Here is a 16,263-nt window from a genome sequence, read left to right as displayed (position 1 = left end):
TAGTGACGACCACCCTTTTCAGGGAGAGTTCAGCGGGTGTTTCCCAGCCCCCTGGAGCTGCACTGACCCAGGGAGACAGCCAGGCTCCCCCCGAGCAGACGCCGGGATTGAAATGCCTTGAGCGGCGTCTGTCTCCTTGTAGGTCTGCAATGCAGGTGTCTGCACTTGTGCCAGTGACCACTGCGCTGACTTTCCAAGCAGCAGAGAAAAATAGGCACTTTAAAAGGATGATATGTGCATGTATTACATCTCCATATCAGGTACAGACATGCCTTCTCACTTCTTCACCCAAAGTCAGGGGAAAGCAGCTTTCCCAGGCATTAATTCATCCAGGATCTCTCAGACATTTGTCTCAGTTTCTTTCACATTCAGCACAGGAAAATCCATTCTTTGTTTTTCCAACCATTCAGAGACATTGCCATGTCTCCCTTCTACCGGGATTTGAGATACGCTCATGAAAAGCCCTCCATTTTCTTGTTATTAAGGTATTTACTTCAATCATATTCAGCCCTGAGCAAAGGCTGTACAGGTACAAATCTCTGACGCCGGTTTCAGTTTGATCAAGGTATTCTCATCATCCTGTCACGTATCATCTCTATAGTGTGGTCTGTGAAGCCAAAGCTCTTGGCTAATATTTTCTCACGTGATGCCTGGTCTAATGGTTTCCTGGTTATTTGGTGAGATTTCTTAGGAGCAACAGTAAGAACAAGATCAGAAATAATTATTAGCAGCTGTTAGTGAATGAAAGACTCTCCCTGTTTGAGACTTGGCTGGGGAAATGGATGAAAAAGGGGACCCCATAAATCCAGGCAAATACATGGTCCTCACCAACCCCCATTTCCCTCACCTGCCCCCATTTCCATCCGTAGCGTGACCTCAGCCATTCATTTTAAAAGAAATATTATGGAAGCTTCACCCACACTTTGTGAAATGTATTAAGCTTATTCATTGGAAGGGAGACCTCAGTGGCACCAAGAATTGGCAGTAAGTAATCTTTTTGCCAGTGCCTGAAGGAACCAGTCACCGAGAAGTGAAGCAATACCACAGTCAGATGCTGATACTAATTCTTCACTGTTTACAGCCACCCCAAAACCAGACCTACCTGTGGAGGGCGAGGACCATCGCGTGCAGGAGCTGGTTTTGTGGCGATGGGAAGGTTTTATCACCCAGTGTGACACCAGGGACACAGTCCCCGTTGCCTCTGGGGCCGGATTAGCTCATGGACCAAGGACAACCGAGCTGCTCGTATCCTCCCCTGTCCTTGGCACTGGATTCAGCACCGCATGGCCCTGTAAAAGGGGCTCCTGTTAAGGGGATGACAGTTGTAATGTGGAAGTTCAGCTGCTCGAAACTGAGTTTTAAATCATTTGGGTTTGGTTTTAGGAGGAATTTTAATTGCCTTCTCATTTCTGAGCTACAGGTTTTCTATTTCAGGGGTTTTCTCCAGGAATTATTGGGTTGGAAGGAGTTTTGTCTTGGTTTTTCTGTATGTTTGACACAACTGATGTGGTCACCCAAGTAGAATTATCCTAAAGTATTCTTTGTCTCTAGGAAAGTTACTTGGACAAGTCTCAGGGAGCTGTTTACAGTCTTTCTGAGGTCCCTGGGAACTGTGGTCCCCTGGGGAAGGTCAGGGGACATTCACTTTACTTCCGGAAGAAGATGCTCTGAAGTCACTGGTTTTTGCTTCCTGACTTAAAAGGGAGCCAAGATACCAACTCTTAACCACCTGAACTTCAGTGAGAGCCATCCGTGCTCAAAATCCCTTCAAGGGCAAAGGCCGGTGAACTAACAGCGGCGCTGGAAAACGGGGGGGGTGGGGTTAGAAGCCAGGACCTACAGCGCCGTATCCCTGTGCTCATCCCAGCAATATCCAGCAGTTCCCAGCAGCCAGCTCTCACACGGGAATTCCCAAGGGAAAAGACGCATTCACAGTGGACCCAGCTCCCCTCCTTACCACATACAGCCCTACTGCAACTCTCCTCCACGCTTGGAAATTGTTCTTTCCTAAAGATTAGATGAGACGAATCACAAAACACGAGCTAGAGCGTGTTTAATGCGCTGCGGGGAGGCGTTTGTCTGAAGCGGTGAAGAGGGTCCTGCCAGAACCCCTACAGAGCAGTCACCTGCACAAAATATCACTCAAAAGTGGACAAAGACAGAAAAATGAGGCCGCCACCTCTTATATTTTTTACATCATGTAGTGTTAGTTACTATTTATTTTTTAAAGATGCACTAGGAATGAACATGGGCTTGTTGTTGTTTTTTTAAAATCTTCAGCCAATGGCTGAACCTGGGCTGAAGTGACTTTTCTGGAGGCCAAGAATAGCCAAAGCTGGTCCTGTCACGAGTCTGAGCTCACGGAGGAGCTGGAGGAAGATGCCAGCACCGTCTGGGATTTGGAGGGGTTGAATCTCTCCAGGCAGAGTCATCACTCCGTCTCCTCTGTGCCCAGAGACAGCAGGATTTGGGGGTTTCCTCCGAAATCAAGATCCATCTCCTGGCGGTTCCTTTCAGGCCAAGTGAATGAATCGAATCGGAGACTTTAGCTCCCAAGGAGGGTGATTTATCCACTAAGACAAACCTCAAATGCCAGCCTTTGAAATTACCCGTTAATGAACACATTAACGTCCCATTACTCCATATCTGGGTATCTAATGTAACCTCCCTAAATGCGTATTCAGCAGGTGGGACATCTGCGTTGCCCATGGGTGTGTTTTTGTCTGGATGGAGGAAGACTAGTCACACTGGATCCCACTTGCACTGCAGGAAATAATTGGAAGAAAAAAAAAAAAATAAAATTCAACAAGTGGTGAAAAGCGCTGGCTGGGGCCCGGCGGGGTTTGGGTAGGGGCTGCCGAGCTCTGGAGTTCCTATTCCAAGGTGGGCAACCATCCTGTCCATCCACATCACGTGCTGTTAAACCCACTCCTTCGCTTGATTGAGTTGCTTTTCTTCCACAGAAACCCTCTTCCCACAGACCTGGAATTCACCCAGTTTTCCAATTACCCTCAGAGTCAGTCTCTCACCCCCGCAGACGCTCCTGGGGAGCACACGCAGCAGCAGAGGAGAGAAGCAGGTAGCACTTAGCAGGAGCGATGTCCATGCACACGAACAGAGAGATCATATATTTAGGTTTCCCTGTATAGACTTTTTTTTTTTCTTTAAATGCAAAAAATCCCATGCGAGCAGAAGCCAATGTTCATTTATCTCCTTCTTCTGGAAAATCCACTCTCTGGACACGGCAGCACCTTTGAGCTGGGTGTCAGGGACCCGGAGACGCTGGATGTGCCCACCTGGAGACACGCACACGGACATTTCGCTGGGCAAAACCTGGAGGGACGTAGGTCGACATTCTGCAGGGATGCATATTTGTACCAAAGCGGTATTTCCTCTATTGCAGAATAACAGCAAATGATAAAAAGATTCAAACAGTCTCTGCCAGAGGAAAAAAAAAATAATAATGTTCTTGGGAAAGTGCAAAGAGGCTGAAATAGTCTCAAGGAAGAGCGACGGCGTTTGGCCAGTGCTGCTCTGAAGGAGGTCAGCTGTCCCAAAGCTGTGGAGGTCTGGGAGTTTAGGAGGTTTTTACGAAAACGGGCACCTCTGCAAGGCTGGCAGAGTAATTCCTGAGGATGGTGCCTCCGTCAAAGACGCGGGCAGTGTTGGTGTCCAGCCACAGGTGCCCCTCTCCAGGCAGGTAGATATCTCTCCATGCCTGTCCTTTTTCTGTTATTGGAGCAACCAGGACCTGCAGTGGAGGGGGGAAAAAAAAAAAAAAAGAGAGAGAAGGAGGAGAAGGAGAAAAAGAGACATCAGGGGCAGAGTCAGCACGAGAGACATCCCTGTGCCACGTGCGGGATCTGGGCGTTTGTGGCAGAATTAGGAATTTCTCTGTCCTCCCATGACCCTGTGTCCAGGCAGACCCTTTGATATGACTTAATCAATGAAGTCAAATATAATCTGGTATAAAAGCAAGCAGAAACTTGTGTTTCAATTAGAAATGAACACGTCACAGGAGTGGGGGAAGAGCTTTAGCTCCAGGCTGCTAAAAGGAGGGCTTCAGCCCCAGGCTGCTCCCCAGGGGACTCAACCCTCCCTTTCCCCTCCTGCATTTAGAAGGAAGATTTGTGTTTCAGGCTCTCAGGCTAATTTAACCTTTATAAATATATTTGGCAGCCGGACCTGGCTTCCCTGCCTCTTGCAGCATCCTCTCTCACCAGGCGGATGGTGGTGACCACCAGTGAGGTGTCACCGCCACAAAACAGCACATGCCACTGTATTTTGCTGAATTGGAGCGATTTGACTCTCCGCTATTATGTTCCAGCGTGTTTTGCTGTGGGGATTCAACAGCCCCCAGCTCCAACTGCCTTGCCCTGCAGTGGAAATTCGCTCGTGATGCTGGTGTACAGCTGTGCAGCATTAAATCCAGCTTCGAGACCTCCAGTAATGGGCCAGGAACTCCCCGGCCGCTGCAGTCCCACACCACCACCTCCCAAACCCAAGGTTGTGCTGTCCCCTCGGCTCAAAGGGAGCAGAGAGATATTGGCTTCCCTTCGTAGCCAGCAAAAAATCTGACATAAAAACCCGTTTTCTGAGCCCTCTTGCTAATTTGCATCATTGGGCTGGATTCAGGTTGAATGTGTGCTGCCAAGAGATCTGGACTAATGAGATCTGGAAGTAATGACTGTACAAACCACAGCCTGAAAAATCAGATTTCAAAGCAGGGCTTCCCTCCCAGCCCAGCGGCTGCACTGGGGGATGAGCTTCAAAAGGTTCAGCACAGCGTCCTAACACTTATTCTTGCCTTGGACCATACTGGGGTGGAATCACCCTGTGTATTTTCCAGTAATTTAGTATTAACAATGCTCAAAATTGCACCAAAGACATTTTTGGAGCGCGTTTCTGTTCTTCCAGCTTCCAAAAACCAGCTTGGAACTCAGAACTTCCCGTCTGGACTCTCCAGCCACGAGCTCAGGCTCTTTTGGAGGGGAGGAGGGTTAAAAAACAAAACCAGACAAGTTTTTCGCCAGCCTCACATGATGCTTTATCAGAAATGCCTGACCCTGACAAGTTCATGGAGCAGACTCCACGTTTTACCCTGGTTTAGGAGCTCTCAGCCAAGCCATGACTTCGTACCTCCTGGGAGATGGGACTGAAGCTGCTCTGACCTTTTTTTTTTTTTTTTTTTTGGTCTTGGATGAAGACCCAGGCTGTGGCTCCAAGTAATGGGATTAACACCCCAAAAAGAGGGCAAAAAGTGAGCAGTGTTGGCCATCAGGAGGTGCCTTTTCATAGAATCATAGAATGGTTAGAGTTGGAAGGGGCTTAAAGATCATCGAGTTCCAACCCCTGCCCTGGGCAGGGACACCTCCCACCAGACCAGGTTGCTCAATGCCTTTCCTTTTGGCAGAAAGGACTGAAAAATACCCTGATAGTGAAAAAGAAAGGCAAAGAAAAGGCTTGTTGACTCTTCATTTTGAATAAATTGTAGACCTGAAGGAACCAACATGGTCCATCCACCCTTTGGTTTCAAGCAACCTTTGAGCTGTGTATTCAGGAGGATGCAAAGAGGTGGGTGGGTGGGCGCGGGGGGCACCTTATTGCCCCCAGTTTACCCTTTGTGGGAATTCGGCCTCTGCATTTCCTACCTCATCCCCAATGAGAAATTCATCCTCTACGGTGAAGGCGGTTGGGTCGGTGGGACTGAGCCACCAGGCCGGCCGGAAGATGGGGTACCCCAAACGCAGCCATTCCTCGCTGTGTTTTAGGATGAGAGGCACCACGAAGTCCCGGTGCCTCCGTATGCATTGCCGGGTCAGATTGACGACCTGCAGGGGTGGGAGGAAGAGAGACCCGCGATGAGGCCTTCATGCAATAAACAGCAAAGCAAGCAGGAAAAAAAAAACAAACCACCACCAACAACAAAAAACAACAACAACAACCACCACCAAAAAAACCCCAAAAAACCCCAAAAAACAAACCCCATATATTCCCTTGGGAAGAGAGAACACTGAATTGCAGTGTCCTGGACAAGGTATGGCAGCCAACAAGGTGAAAACAAGGTTGATTCAGTGGATTTATTCCCATTTGGAGGTGGAAGCTGGGGACTGTGGGTGGTGGTGCTATCGCCTGGGGTGCTAACGGCTCTAACCAAAGCAGCGAGGGCTTCTGCTGCTGGCAAAGAGATTTAATGGCACTTCCCTCCCTGTGCCCCAGATTTCAAGAACTGCTCTCCCCTTTTATTGCCCTAAAGGTGACATCCCTGGGAAAACACCTCCAACCTTTTACAAAGATGTTGAATGTGAATCTGAGCCTTCACTCTACAGTGGATATTAACTATTTGATCAAACTATATTTAAACAACTCCGGCAGCAAAAGGGAGGGAGAGAGATGTGACAATTGCTGTCATTTCTACGGGCCTTGTGGATGCTACCCGCGTGGTTGCACGTGGCCGAAGTATAAAGCCATGAAAACTCACATTAATTTTGCAGTGAAGCCACTGCTGAGACCCTGCAGCAGCCTGGTCGCTGGGGCAGAGAGCGGGGCTCGTGGGAAGCGAGAACAGGACAGGGATTTTTAGCCTCGGCTTTTCCCAGTAGGGACCTTAGTGCCTTTTGGGGGTGTTTGTCACATCAGGGCCACGGTGTCCCCCCCCGCGGGGATGGGGTACATACCCAGGCGTCGCAGCAGAGCCAGGGGGGTGTGCTGAAGGCCATCACAGGGAGGAACGTCACGATCTGCAGCCACCGCACGTACAGCTCCGGGTCCCCCGGAGCATCACCGGCCAGGGTCCCTCCTGTCGGGGAGGGACAAAGAGCCACCTGAGGATGCTCGGGGGCATCGCGCCCCCAACAACCCGCTCTCCACGCAGGCATGGACACGGTACCCATTGTCCCGTTCTTCCCACCCATGTTTTTCTTCCCTGAGCACCACCAGCAAACATCAATCAGACATCCATCTCTGGCCACTTTAGGACAGGGCTTGCTGGGGGTGATGCCTCAGGATTTCCTAAATTTTAGCAGAACATTGCAAAAAGGGATTTCTGTCCTGCAAAGAAAAGTGTTGGGAAAACACTGGACTTCCCTCCCACTTTGCTGTGCAAAGATGGAGCATCACAGGGAAAATACTCCTGTAATTTGGATCCTTTCATAGTGAAAGGTGGTGGAGAAGCAGAGTATTGGTAACTAATTAACCAGAAACATGGAGTGGAAGGGGATTCCAGTTCCCCTCTGAAACACCAGAGGGGCTTGGGAAGGACAGGAGGGGCTGAGATGGGACAGGGAAAGGGAAATGAAGCTCTCGGGACTGGAGTGTCCCCAGGAGCCATTGCTCTGAAGATCTGGCACAGCTTCCCCTAGAAATAATCTTAAAAGGTTCCTTCCAACCTACATGATTCTATGAAATGGCACAAAAAAACCCCAACGCCGAGGGCTCACCCGATCCATCCACAAAGCCCCATTTTCCCCGTAGGCTTTTCCCCTCCCCTTGCATCCCCCAGGCTTTGGTGACACAACCCCATGGACCACACGTCCCAGCAGCACATCCCACAACAAGCCTGTGGGTTCAGCGTCTCTCCAGGGAGGGAACTGGCAGGCTGTGATTGCCTAAGCCTTGTTTTCTAAGGAAAACTGGCTAAAAATAGAGTCCAAATCAAAAACTTGCTCAACGTCCCCCTTTTTCAGGGGGTGTCTTTGCAGCTCCGCTCTCTGGGGCTGACACTTCACCTGCAGCCGCTCCTGCGTGGGGCATGTTTGAAACACAAATAACCCCGGCGCCTCCAAGAATAGGGGAAAAACGAGCCGCTTGGCCCCCATTAAACGATTGTTCTTCAACTCTTATATTGTTTTTATTTAAGGATTTCTCAAGCCATTGTACTTCGGAGCAGAAACATAAACTTGGAGCAGGGATGCTGGTGTTTTAGGAACATCTATTTCCCGGCCAGGAGCCCAGACGCGCCGTTTCCCAGCTGGGGGCTCCCTCCTTGTCATTCCCCGGTGGGTTTTAACCCAGGCAGAGCTGCGGGAGGTGGGGGCTGCCCTGCGAAGGGCATCCCCAGGGACCTGGCTGCCTATCAAAATTTAAAACATGTTTTTTTGTTTTCAGTTCCTCAGCTGATCTCCCAGTAACATTCAACCCAGCCAAGTCAGCACGGTGGAAAATTGGGTATCGGGAGCAAAGTGCTTCACACAGGGTGCACCCATATCCCCCGTGCTCCTCTCGCCTGAGCGACTGCTGCAAAAATCTCTGCAGAAAGGCCAGAAATAGTGAGGGGAAAAAAAAAAAAAAAAGGCAGAACTAAATTATTACCTACTGCGTCGGGGATGAAGAAGTTGTAGCCCAAGAGGCTGTAGTGCAGCACGGAGGGAATGAGCCCCTTCAGCCCAGCGTGGCTCCAGTCCGAGCACAGAGGGCTCATCTGGACGAAGAGCGGGAGGTGGCTGGATCTGGGGGGAAAAAAAAAGCACAAATCCAGTGTTTTTAGGTGGCTCGCAGGAGCCAGAACTCTCTGATACCCAGCTGTGCTGGCAGTCCCTGTGGTCAGACACGGGTTTCTCCAACCACTTGGCATCTTTGTAGGAGGGAAATGAGTGCTCCCCAAAATCACTCCCAGGTGCTGAGGCTGGACCTTTGCGATGAGCTTTGGCTTGAGAAACGGTCTGGAGCCCATCTAACCAAGGGGGGTTTTTTGGTCTGAGTCTCCTTGTTCCTGGAATTTGGTTTCCCCCCTCGACTTCCCCCCTCATCTGCTGACTCCCCAGAGCTCTCCCAGGGACACTGTTTCATCTTAGGACATGGTAAGGCTGATGTGTTGGTTTGTGAAACACTTCTGGTATGGAAACTGCCCACCAGGAAAGGCATGATCCTGGACAGACTGAAAAATGGTTAGAAAAGGGGCTATTTCCCCACTCTGGTTGTGCAGATGGCTGAGTAAGAGCCCGTCACCACCTTGGCATGGGAAACTTTGCCTTTTCTTTGAAAATGAACTATTTTGAAGTTGCCTCCTCATGCAATTTACCATCAGTGCCTCATCCACAACATGAAATAAGTCATTTTGCAAACAGCCAGCGCATCCCTTTGCATCTGCCAAGCATAAAAATAACGGGGGGGGGGAAGAACAGCAATAGTTGTCAGTGCCTTTAACCAGATGGTTTTGAGGCACGTTACAACTGCTAATTAATGCGTTAACGCTGCTGTGGGCTACGCAAGCATGGAAAGGCAGAGACCTGCAGCTGTTTGACACCACAAGCAATTACTGACGCAGGGGTTTGGCCAGGACTCCAGGTTTCACCCTTTCCCTCCTGCAGAAGGGGCAGCGACCTGAAGCTTGAATGACCATAAACAAGATGCATTTTTACTGCACCTGGCATTAATGCATTTAAGCATTGTTATGCTCTGAGGTGGTAAAGAAAAATAATTAAAATGCTCTGAAAGAGAGAGGAAGAGGAGATACGAGAGCGACCCCTCCTTACACATTGCCCTGGACAACCTCCACGCTGCTCCCCTGGGCACCGAACAGCATCTCATCATCCCAAGGGTGCTTTTAAAGCATCACCTCAACCATCTTGAGCATCAGCAAAGCATCTTCTCCCCGGTACCCACCCAGCACCGGCGCTGATGACCGTGCTGTTCCCCAGCGTCGCCAGCGCCGCTGCCAGTGCCCCGGTGTATCGGTCGCCCACCGGCTCGGGGGGAGGTGGGATGGCTTGGTCCAGGAGGGCACTGCCCTCAGCCCCCTCCACGACCACGTAGGCAGCCCCCAGCGCCTGCCGCAGCCGCCGGGCACGTGCCAGGAACCAGCTCAGGGCCACCTCGCTGGTGACGTTCAGGCGGGCACAAAGACGTCCCTTCCACATGGTCAGCAGCGGGACCTGAGGCACAGGAGGGGGGAAAAATGGCTGTTTGACCCATAAAACAACATAACGGGGGGAAAAAAAGGCTGTTTGACCCATAAAGCAATATAAGGGGGGGGGAAGGCTGTTTGACCCATAAAGCAATATAAGGGGGGGGGGGAAAGGCTGTTTGACCCATAAAACATCCCCCCAGTCCCAGGGCGTGAGGATGGAGGGTGCCTGCGCTGCCCTCATCCCCCCCGCCACAATTTGCACCATCGTAGTGCAGCACATAAAGGTGTAAAACCCTCTCTCAATGCCTCCCCCAAAATCCCCGAGTTGATGGCAAATTGGCATGTCATTGAAATGACTGCAAAAGCGGAATTGGAGGGGATTTTCTGAACATTGGAAACTTTAAAAAATATCTTTTGGAAGCGGAAATTTGCAAGCCGCTTCCCTAAGGAGCAGGGGAAGAGCTGCTCCCCCAGGCATGGCTTTGTCCCCAGAACAGGAGCAGCAGGTTGTGTCACCCCCGCGGGAATTTATTCAATTTTAACTTTGGTTGTAGGCGTAGCAGCAGGCTGGGGGGGCGGGGGAGGGTGCTGTACCGGGGGCTGCAGGCTCAGCCAGTAGCTGTCCGTCTGTCCGTCCCGCAGGGAGCGCAGGAAGAGCGGGGAGGCGATGCTGGTGTACGGGGACAGCGTGATGGAGAGCTGCAGCGGGGCCACCACCGCAGGGTCCCAGGCGCCAGCCGGGTCCTGACGCTTCCTCCGCTCCCCAGGGACGTGGTCCTGCGGGAGGGGATGGGGGGACGGGCAGGAGAAGGGGTTTGGTACAAAGAGACAAGCCCCCCCGCACCAGTGGCTTGGTGTCACCGCCTGCGTGGGGTGACACATCCGAACCGAGCACCCCCTCTCAGGGAGGGGATCACAAAAGGGGTGTGTTTGTGTTTCACACGTAGGGATGGAGCGGGGCTGACGGATGGAGGGGGGCTGACAGTAGCTCCCCATCCGCCCCCCGAGCCCAGGGACGTACCACGGCAGCCAGGACGGCAGTGCAGCGCTCCCCCAGGGCCAGCACCCCCTCCTGAAGGCGATGCCGCTTCAGCCTCTTGGCCAGTGACCTCAAACCTCGCTTTATTTTGGCAGCCGAACCCTCCGGGCCGTGGTACCGCCAGATGGGAGACCTGTGGGGGTGGGGGGAAGAGCCGGGGGGGGTCATACCTTGTGCCTGCACAAGATGCTCCAGGCAGCGACCGGGACAAGGACCGGAGAGAAGGAGCATCTCACCCCAGGAGGGCCGTGTCCGGCATGGCTCGCGCTGGCCCGGCCAGCTGGGTGCCCACGTGCCGGTGGGCGACGGCCACGTCGGGGCTGAGGCAGAGCTGGTAGCCCAGTGGCACCGCCGCGCTGCCCGCCGGCGACTCCAGGCAGAAGTGCCTATTGCTCTCCAGCGAGAGGAAGAGGGGCACGTCGGGCTCCACTGTCACCGTCACCCCTTTGGAGAGAGAAGAGGGGAAAAAAGAGCCTCAGCAAAGCACCTGGCTCCTCTCCGTCCTCGCGCCGGTGGCCACGGGGACAGGGATGCACGGGGCGGAGCCTGACTGGTACCAGGACCTCCTGCGTCGATCCCGGCCACCAAGCAAATCTCTGCTCTCCACTGTTCCCCCTTTTAGCCTCCAAAACACCTTTCAAGGGCTGGGTTTGCTCCATTTCATGCCTTTTTGTGTTCGGCTTAGGCAGCGGCTTCAGGTTCATCGAGGCAGGGCAGCTGCAGGTCAACTCACTCATTTGGGGGAATATCTGCAGTTTGGCCTTCTGCAGAATAATCCCAATATCCACCCCAAAATGGCAACAGCAGCTGAACTCCTGCCCGCATCCAGCGCCCACAGCGGTGCCAGGGACCCGGGAGCGAGGGGTGAAGCCACCCGAGCGGAGCTGGAGGATGCGGCGAGGGACACAGAGCGGGGTAAAGCAGAGCCAGACACAGCAGGAGCACGGGATTCCCCTGGGGTGAGCTGGGCCACCCCCATCCGCTCCGGCACCCACTGGTCGATGCAGCTGAGGTTTAATGTCACAGCCTTTCCCACCGGGATGGGGTGGCATGGGACCCTCCCTCGTCCCCTGCTTCCAGGTGTCACTGCATTCGTGGCATATTTCAGTCTCGGGGACATCTACCCTGCTCTTAAACTGGTTGTTTTACGCGCCAGGAGAGGGATGGAGGGACAGGGGGGTGAAAGCAGCAGGACGTGGGACGGGGAAGGACGCGGTTACCTGTGGAGCCCAAGAAGTACCTCTCCAGGACAGGCCCGTAGCCCCCGGGGCTCTGGCTGAGGTCGCCGCTGACGAAGGGCTGGGGGGGGCTCTCGGCGCCGTTGAGTGGCCAGCGCTGGGCACGGACACTCGCCCCCCCGTACCAGGAGACGTTGGCCATGGAGAAGCAGTCCTGCAGCCAAGAGAGCATCGTCAGGCGGCGAGAAATGCCCTGGGGCAGGATAAACACAGGAATAACTGCTTTTGGAGAGGGAAAACCCCGGCCGTTGTTGTTCCCGTGTCATCAGAGCAGTCGCGGGACTGGTCTTCTCCCAGGGAGAAAAATCCCAACCCCGTGAGATTTGGGGGGTTTCTGCGGGACGCGGGTGCTCACTCTTTGCTTTCCACATCTAACCTGGTAGAAGATACTTGGGTTTAAAGTTTCTCCTCCACAAGAATGAGAGCTGGGCTTCCAGGTCCCACAAAGTGCTGAAATTCCGCCTGACGGCTTGATTTCTCACCCTGCAGTTTATTAAAGTTATCAAATGGTGTGAGAGCAGGAAAAGGGAAGAAAAAAACCAACAAGCTGTAGCAAGAGTCAGTAGTGCAAGTTATGCACTTCGTTTATCTTGAAGAACAAGAAAAGTCTTAACTTGCCAATTAAAGCCAAAGACAAGGATCTTCCTTCCTTTCCCCCTTACGCGCCTGCGTTCAACACGCAGGTGGAGGAATAGAAAAATCCCACCGCGGGAAATAAAACTATGGCGTAAAAATTATGGTTTCCTTTCTAATAAAAACCCACAAGACATCTTCCCCAAAGCCTGCTGGTTCTAGATAAACGAACTTAAATAAAATAAAATAAAATTGCTGTGAAGCAGCCTGGTGACCCCGGGTAACGCCCACCCACGACGCTCCGCAGAGCCCCCTGTGCACACTTCTGTGCCCAACCACAATTAGCAAGAATTAATGGGGTTTTGAGTTGCCGGTGAAAAGATGCTGGAAGCAGCTGAGGGGAAGCGGCTTGGCGGGTGCGTGTCGCTGCGGGACCAGAGCCACGGCAGAAAACTCAAGGCGGTGGCTTTAAAATGCAGCGATGGTGCTTTCACAAACCTGGCTTGGAAAAAATCTGCTCGTTTATTAGAGAAAAAAGAAAAAAGAAAAAAGAAAAAAGAAAAAAGAAAAAAGAAAAAAGAAAAAAGAAAAAAGAAAAAAGAAAAAAGAAAAAAGAAAAAAGAAAAAAGAAAAAAGAAAAAAGAAAAAAGAAAAAAGAAAAAAGAAAAAAGAAAAAAGAAAAAAGAAAAAAGAAAAAAGAAAAAAGAAAAAAGAAAAAACTACTTTCTGCAGTGTTTCTGGGGTGAATTTACAGCCATCCCCCCCTGCACCCACCCAGGGAGGTTTTTAACCCAGCCACGAGGCCTCACCGGCAGCACCGCCGTGTCCCCGGGGTCACCTGTGGGTTTTCCGCTCCCTCCCAAGGCCAAGCCCCGCTTTTCCCCCAGGGCTGGGAACGAAAAGGGTTTCCCTCGGCCAGACCAAAGCGGTTCGGGTACCCGGGGCGCTTCTAGGGCCGCCGGGGCAGCGGAGCGAGGAGCCGCCTCCAAAAGCCGCTGGTCCCGGGGCACAGCCCCGTCCTTGACCCGTCTCCTTCCAGAAACCGGCAATTTTGGCTTCGACGGCTCCGAGACTTTCCCCTTTCCGCCAGCGCGGGGGATCGGCGGGATTTAGCCTCCCCCGTGACTCCGCAGCCGGGGACGGGCTTCCCGGGGGGCTTGGGGCCGGGGAGGGGACCCGGCCACCCCCGGCTCGGCACAAGGCACCGGTGCGAGCCCCCAGCCCCATCCTGGAGCCCTGAGCTCCCTTCCGCGGAGAGAGGCTCGGTCTCACCCTCGCGGGGCGGAGGAGCTGTAAATTATTAAAGTGGAAACCCTGGATGCTGGGAAGAGCTGTACCAGGTGTCAGCCGAGCGAGTTACACCAGCGGGGAAAGGGGGGAGGGAATAAAACCCCTATTCTTAACTCTTAAATTTCACTGGGTCACATTTTCCAATAGTTTGGTTTTAGGTTTTTTGTTCGTTTGTTTGTTTAAAGTTGGAAAGACCCCTGTTCTAATTTGTTCATCCTCTCGACTGCCCCAAATTGCCGTCAGCAAAGACAAACCGGCCCCGCACGCCGGGGGGGAGTTCAGGCAGCAGCTTCCACCGGCCCAAAGCGATGTCAACGGGCAGTTTAGGGCTAAAGGGGAAAAATCCCCCACCCCCGCAGGACCCCGTCCCGCTCCCCCCCCCCCGTCCCGGGGGCTCCCCGCAGCAGGGCACCGCGCTCTGACGGGCTTTTTCCTTCCCCTCCCCAAGGCTCGTTTTCAGAGTCTGCTTTTATTTAACCGAGGGAGAAAATCGGGAAGGATACCGAGAAAGAAAAAACAGACAAAAGCCCGGACGGATTTTTGCAGCGGCCGCGGCCGAGCCCCGTCCCGGGAGGGCTGGGGGCTGCGCTGCGGCTGGAAGGGACCTCCCCGAGCCCCCCGCCCCCGGCTCCGCACCAACAGGGGTCTGCCGCCCCGGGCTCACCGCTGCGGCTCCGGGAGGCGGCGGCCGCGGCCCCTTGGTGTCCTGGGGGCTCGGCGTCGGGGCACCAGGCTCCCAAAGGGGCTTTCCCCACCCGGGACCCCCCCAGCTGCTGAGGCCTTTGGGAGACGGGGTGCCCCCCAGGACGGTGCGACCCCACACCCGCGTTCAGGCCAGATCCTCCCCGCTTTGGCTGGTTTTTACACCCCCCACCCCCCCGCCCCCCCAAAAACGGGGGTCCCCCGTTACCTTCAGCGTGAGGTCGGGGCGCAGCGGGGTCCAGCGGACGCTGTAGCACTCGGTGCCGGGGGCCGGCGGGGGCTGGAGGGAGACCCGCAGCTCGGCGTCCTCCTCCCAGGCGTAGCAGAACTGCCCCCCGTCGTGCCAGCAGCGGTCCCGCGGCGGGGGGGGCTCGGCGGCCGGCACGCCCCCCCCCACCGCCACCACCGCCGCCGTCCGCCCCCCCGGCAGCGCCCGCAGCAGCAGGGCACCCCGCCGGCGCTCCCACAGCACCCCCCCGGCGCGGCCCCGCAGCACCCACTCCTCCGGGGGCTGCTCCAGCGCCTGCCAGGAGATGATGCCGATGGTCATGGCGAAGAAGACGGCCACGCCGAGGCAGCCCAGGGCGCCTTTCCAGGGCTCCGTCATCTCCCTGAGGCCCAAGGTCCAAGTGGCTTCGGGCATCTGGCCGGTGTGGCGGGAGAGGGGCATGGTGCGGTGGCAGGGGGATGCTCCGGCTCCTCTTCCTCCCCCCTCCTGCAGCGGCACAAGAAAGAAAACCCTCCTCTTGGACCGCTCCGAGAGAATAGTTAAAAAAAAAAAAAGAAGAGTTGGAAAAAAAATGATAATAATTAAGCAGCAGCTCTTCTCTCTTCGCAGTAACCCCAAGGTAAGAGAACTCTCTTTTGCGGCTGCTCAGCAAATCCCGCTGCCGGGCTCGGCGCTGGCTCCACCGCAAAACTCCGCTGGCCAAACACCGCAAAACGCCTGGCGCGGCCAGCGGCAACCGCTCAGCGAGGCCAACCGGGCCGGGGACGAACACGCGTGGCCAAAAGCCACAGAGGGGAGAGGGGGCAGCGCCGGAGCCTCTGCGGAGCTTCGGGGGTTTGCTTCTCGGTTTGCAAAGCGGCAGTAAATAGCCGGGGGGGTACACAGAATATATTGGAAATAGCTCAGGTGTGGTTAGAGAAAGAGGGAAGGGGGGGATGTAGCACCGGTTTTCCATCCCCCTTCCCTGTAAAAGCATTTGGTTAATGCACAGAGCAGGGAGAAAAAGTTACCTCCCCCCCCCCCCCAGCTCAGCACACCCACCCACCGCCTCCCCCTGCCACCACCTCCAGCCTGTCTGTACCTAAAGGCAGGTTAAAGATGCTTTGGCAGCCCCCAGAAGTGCTCGGCGATGGCTGAGCGCTCACACCCCGGTTATTTTTCCACCCTCGTGTCGGGCAGCAGGTTTTTCCTCCTCTTTCCCCGGGGTAGTTTTTTCCTCCCGGCCACGTCAGAGACCTCGGCAGCCAAGGCAACTTGATCCAAACCAACCCAAGAGCGTTATCTAAGATGGGACACGGCCTGCTCCCTCCCACCCGGCACCTATCCGCAGGTATTGCATTAGAAA

At 54.0% G+C, this 16,263-nt stretch overlaps 1 protein-coding gene across 1 annotated transcript; it reads right to left on the bottom strand.

Annotated features, from left to right (window-relative positions):
- Positions 1 to 3,577: 3,577 nt before the first annotated feature.
- On the bottom strand, positions 3,578 to 15,359 carry LOC141466128 (SITS-binding protein-like). The gene is made up of 10 exons (XM_074149852.1): positions 14,898 to 15,359; positions 12,107 to 12,278; positions 11,123 to 11,330; positions 10,869 to 11,019; positions 10,442 to 10,624; positions 9,604 to 9,872; positions 8,311 to 8,447; positions 6,678 to 6,799; positions 5,652 to 5,831; positions 3,578 to 3,751 (listed from the first exon to the last, which is right to left on the bottom strand). Exons 1-10 carry the CDS (start codon positions 15,357 to 15,359, stop codon positions 3,578 to 3,580), a joined length of 2,058 nt encoding a protein of 685 aa, XP_074005953.1.
- Positions 15,360 to 16,263: the final 904 nt, after the last annotated feature.

The sequence above is a fragment of the Numenius arquata genome, chromosome 6 (genome assembly GCF_964106895.1).
Source record: "Numenius arquata chromosome 6, bNumArq3.hap1.1, whole genome shotgun sequence".
In the NCBI taxonomy this organism is placed as follows: Eukaryota; Metazoa; Chordata; class Aves; order Charadriiformes; family Scolopacidae; genus Numenius; species Numenius arquata.
The sequence above is the reverse complement of the archived record's forward strand: the minus strand, read 5'-3'. Positions and strand labels throughout refer to the sequence as shown.

Coding starts and splice junctions, on each gene's coding strand:
- LOC141466128 (XM_074149852.1), bottom strand. CDS start 15,359: ATGCCCCTCTCCCGCCACACCGGCCAGATGCCCGAAGCCACTTGGACC. Junction 12,279..14,897: donor GCCCCGACCTCACGCTGAAG/GTAACGGGGGAC, acceptor TCTTGGCTGCAG/GACTGCTTCTCCATGGCCAA. Junction 10,625..10,868: donor CTGCCGTCCTGGCTGCCGTG/GTACGTCCCTGG, acceptor CCCCTCCCGCAG/GACCACGTCCCTGGGGAGCG.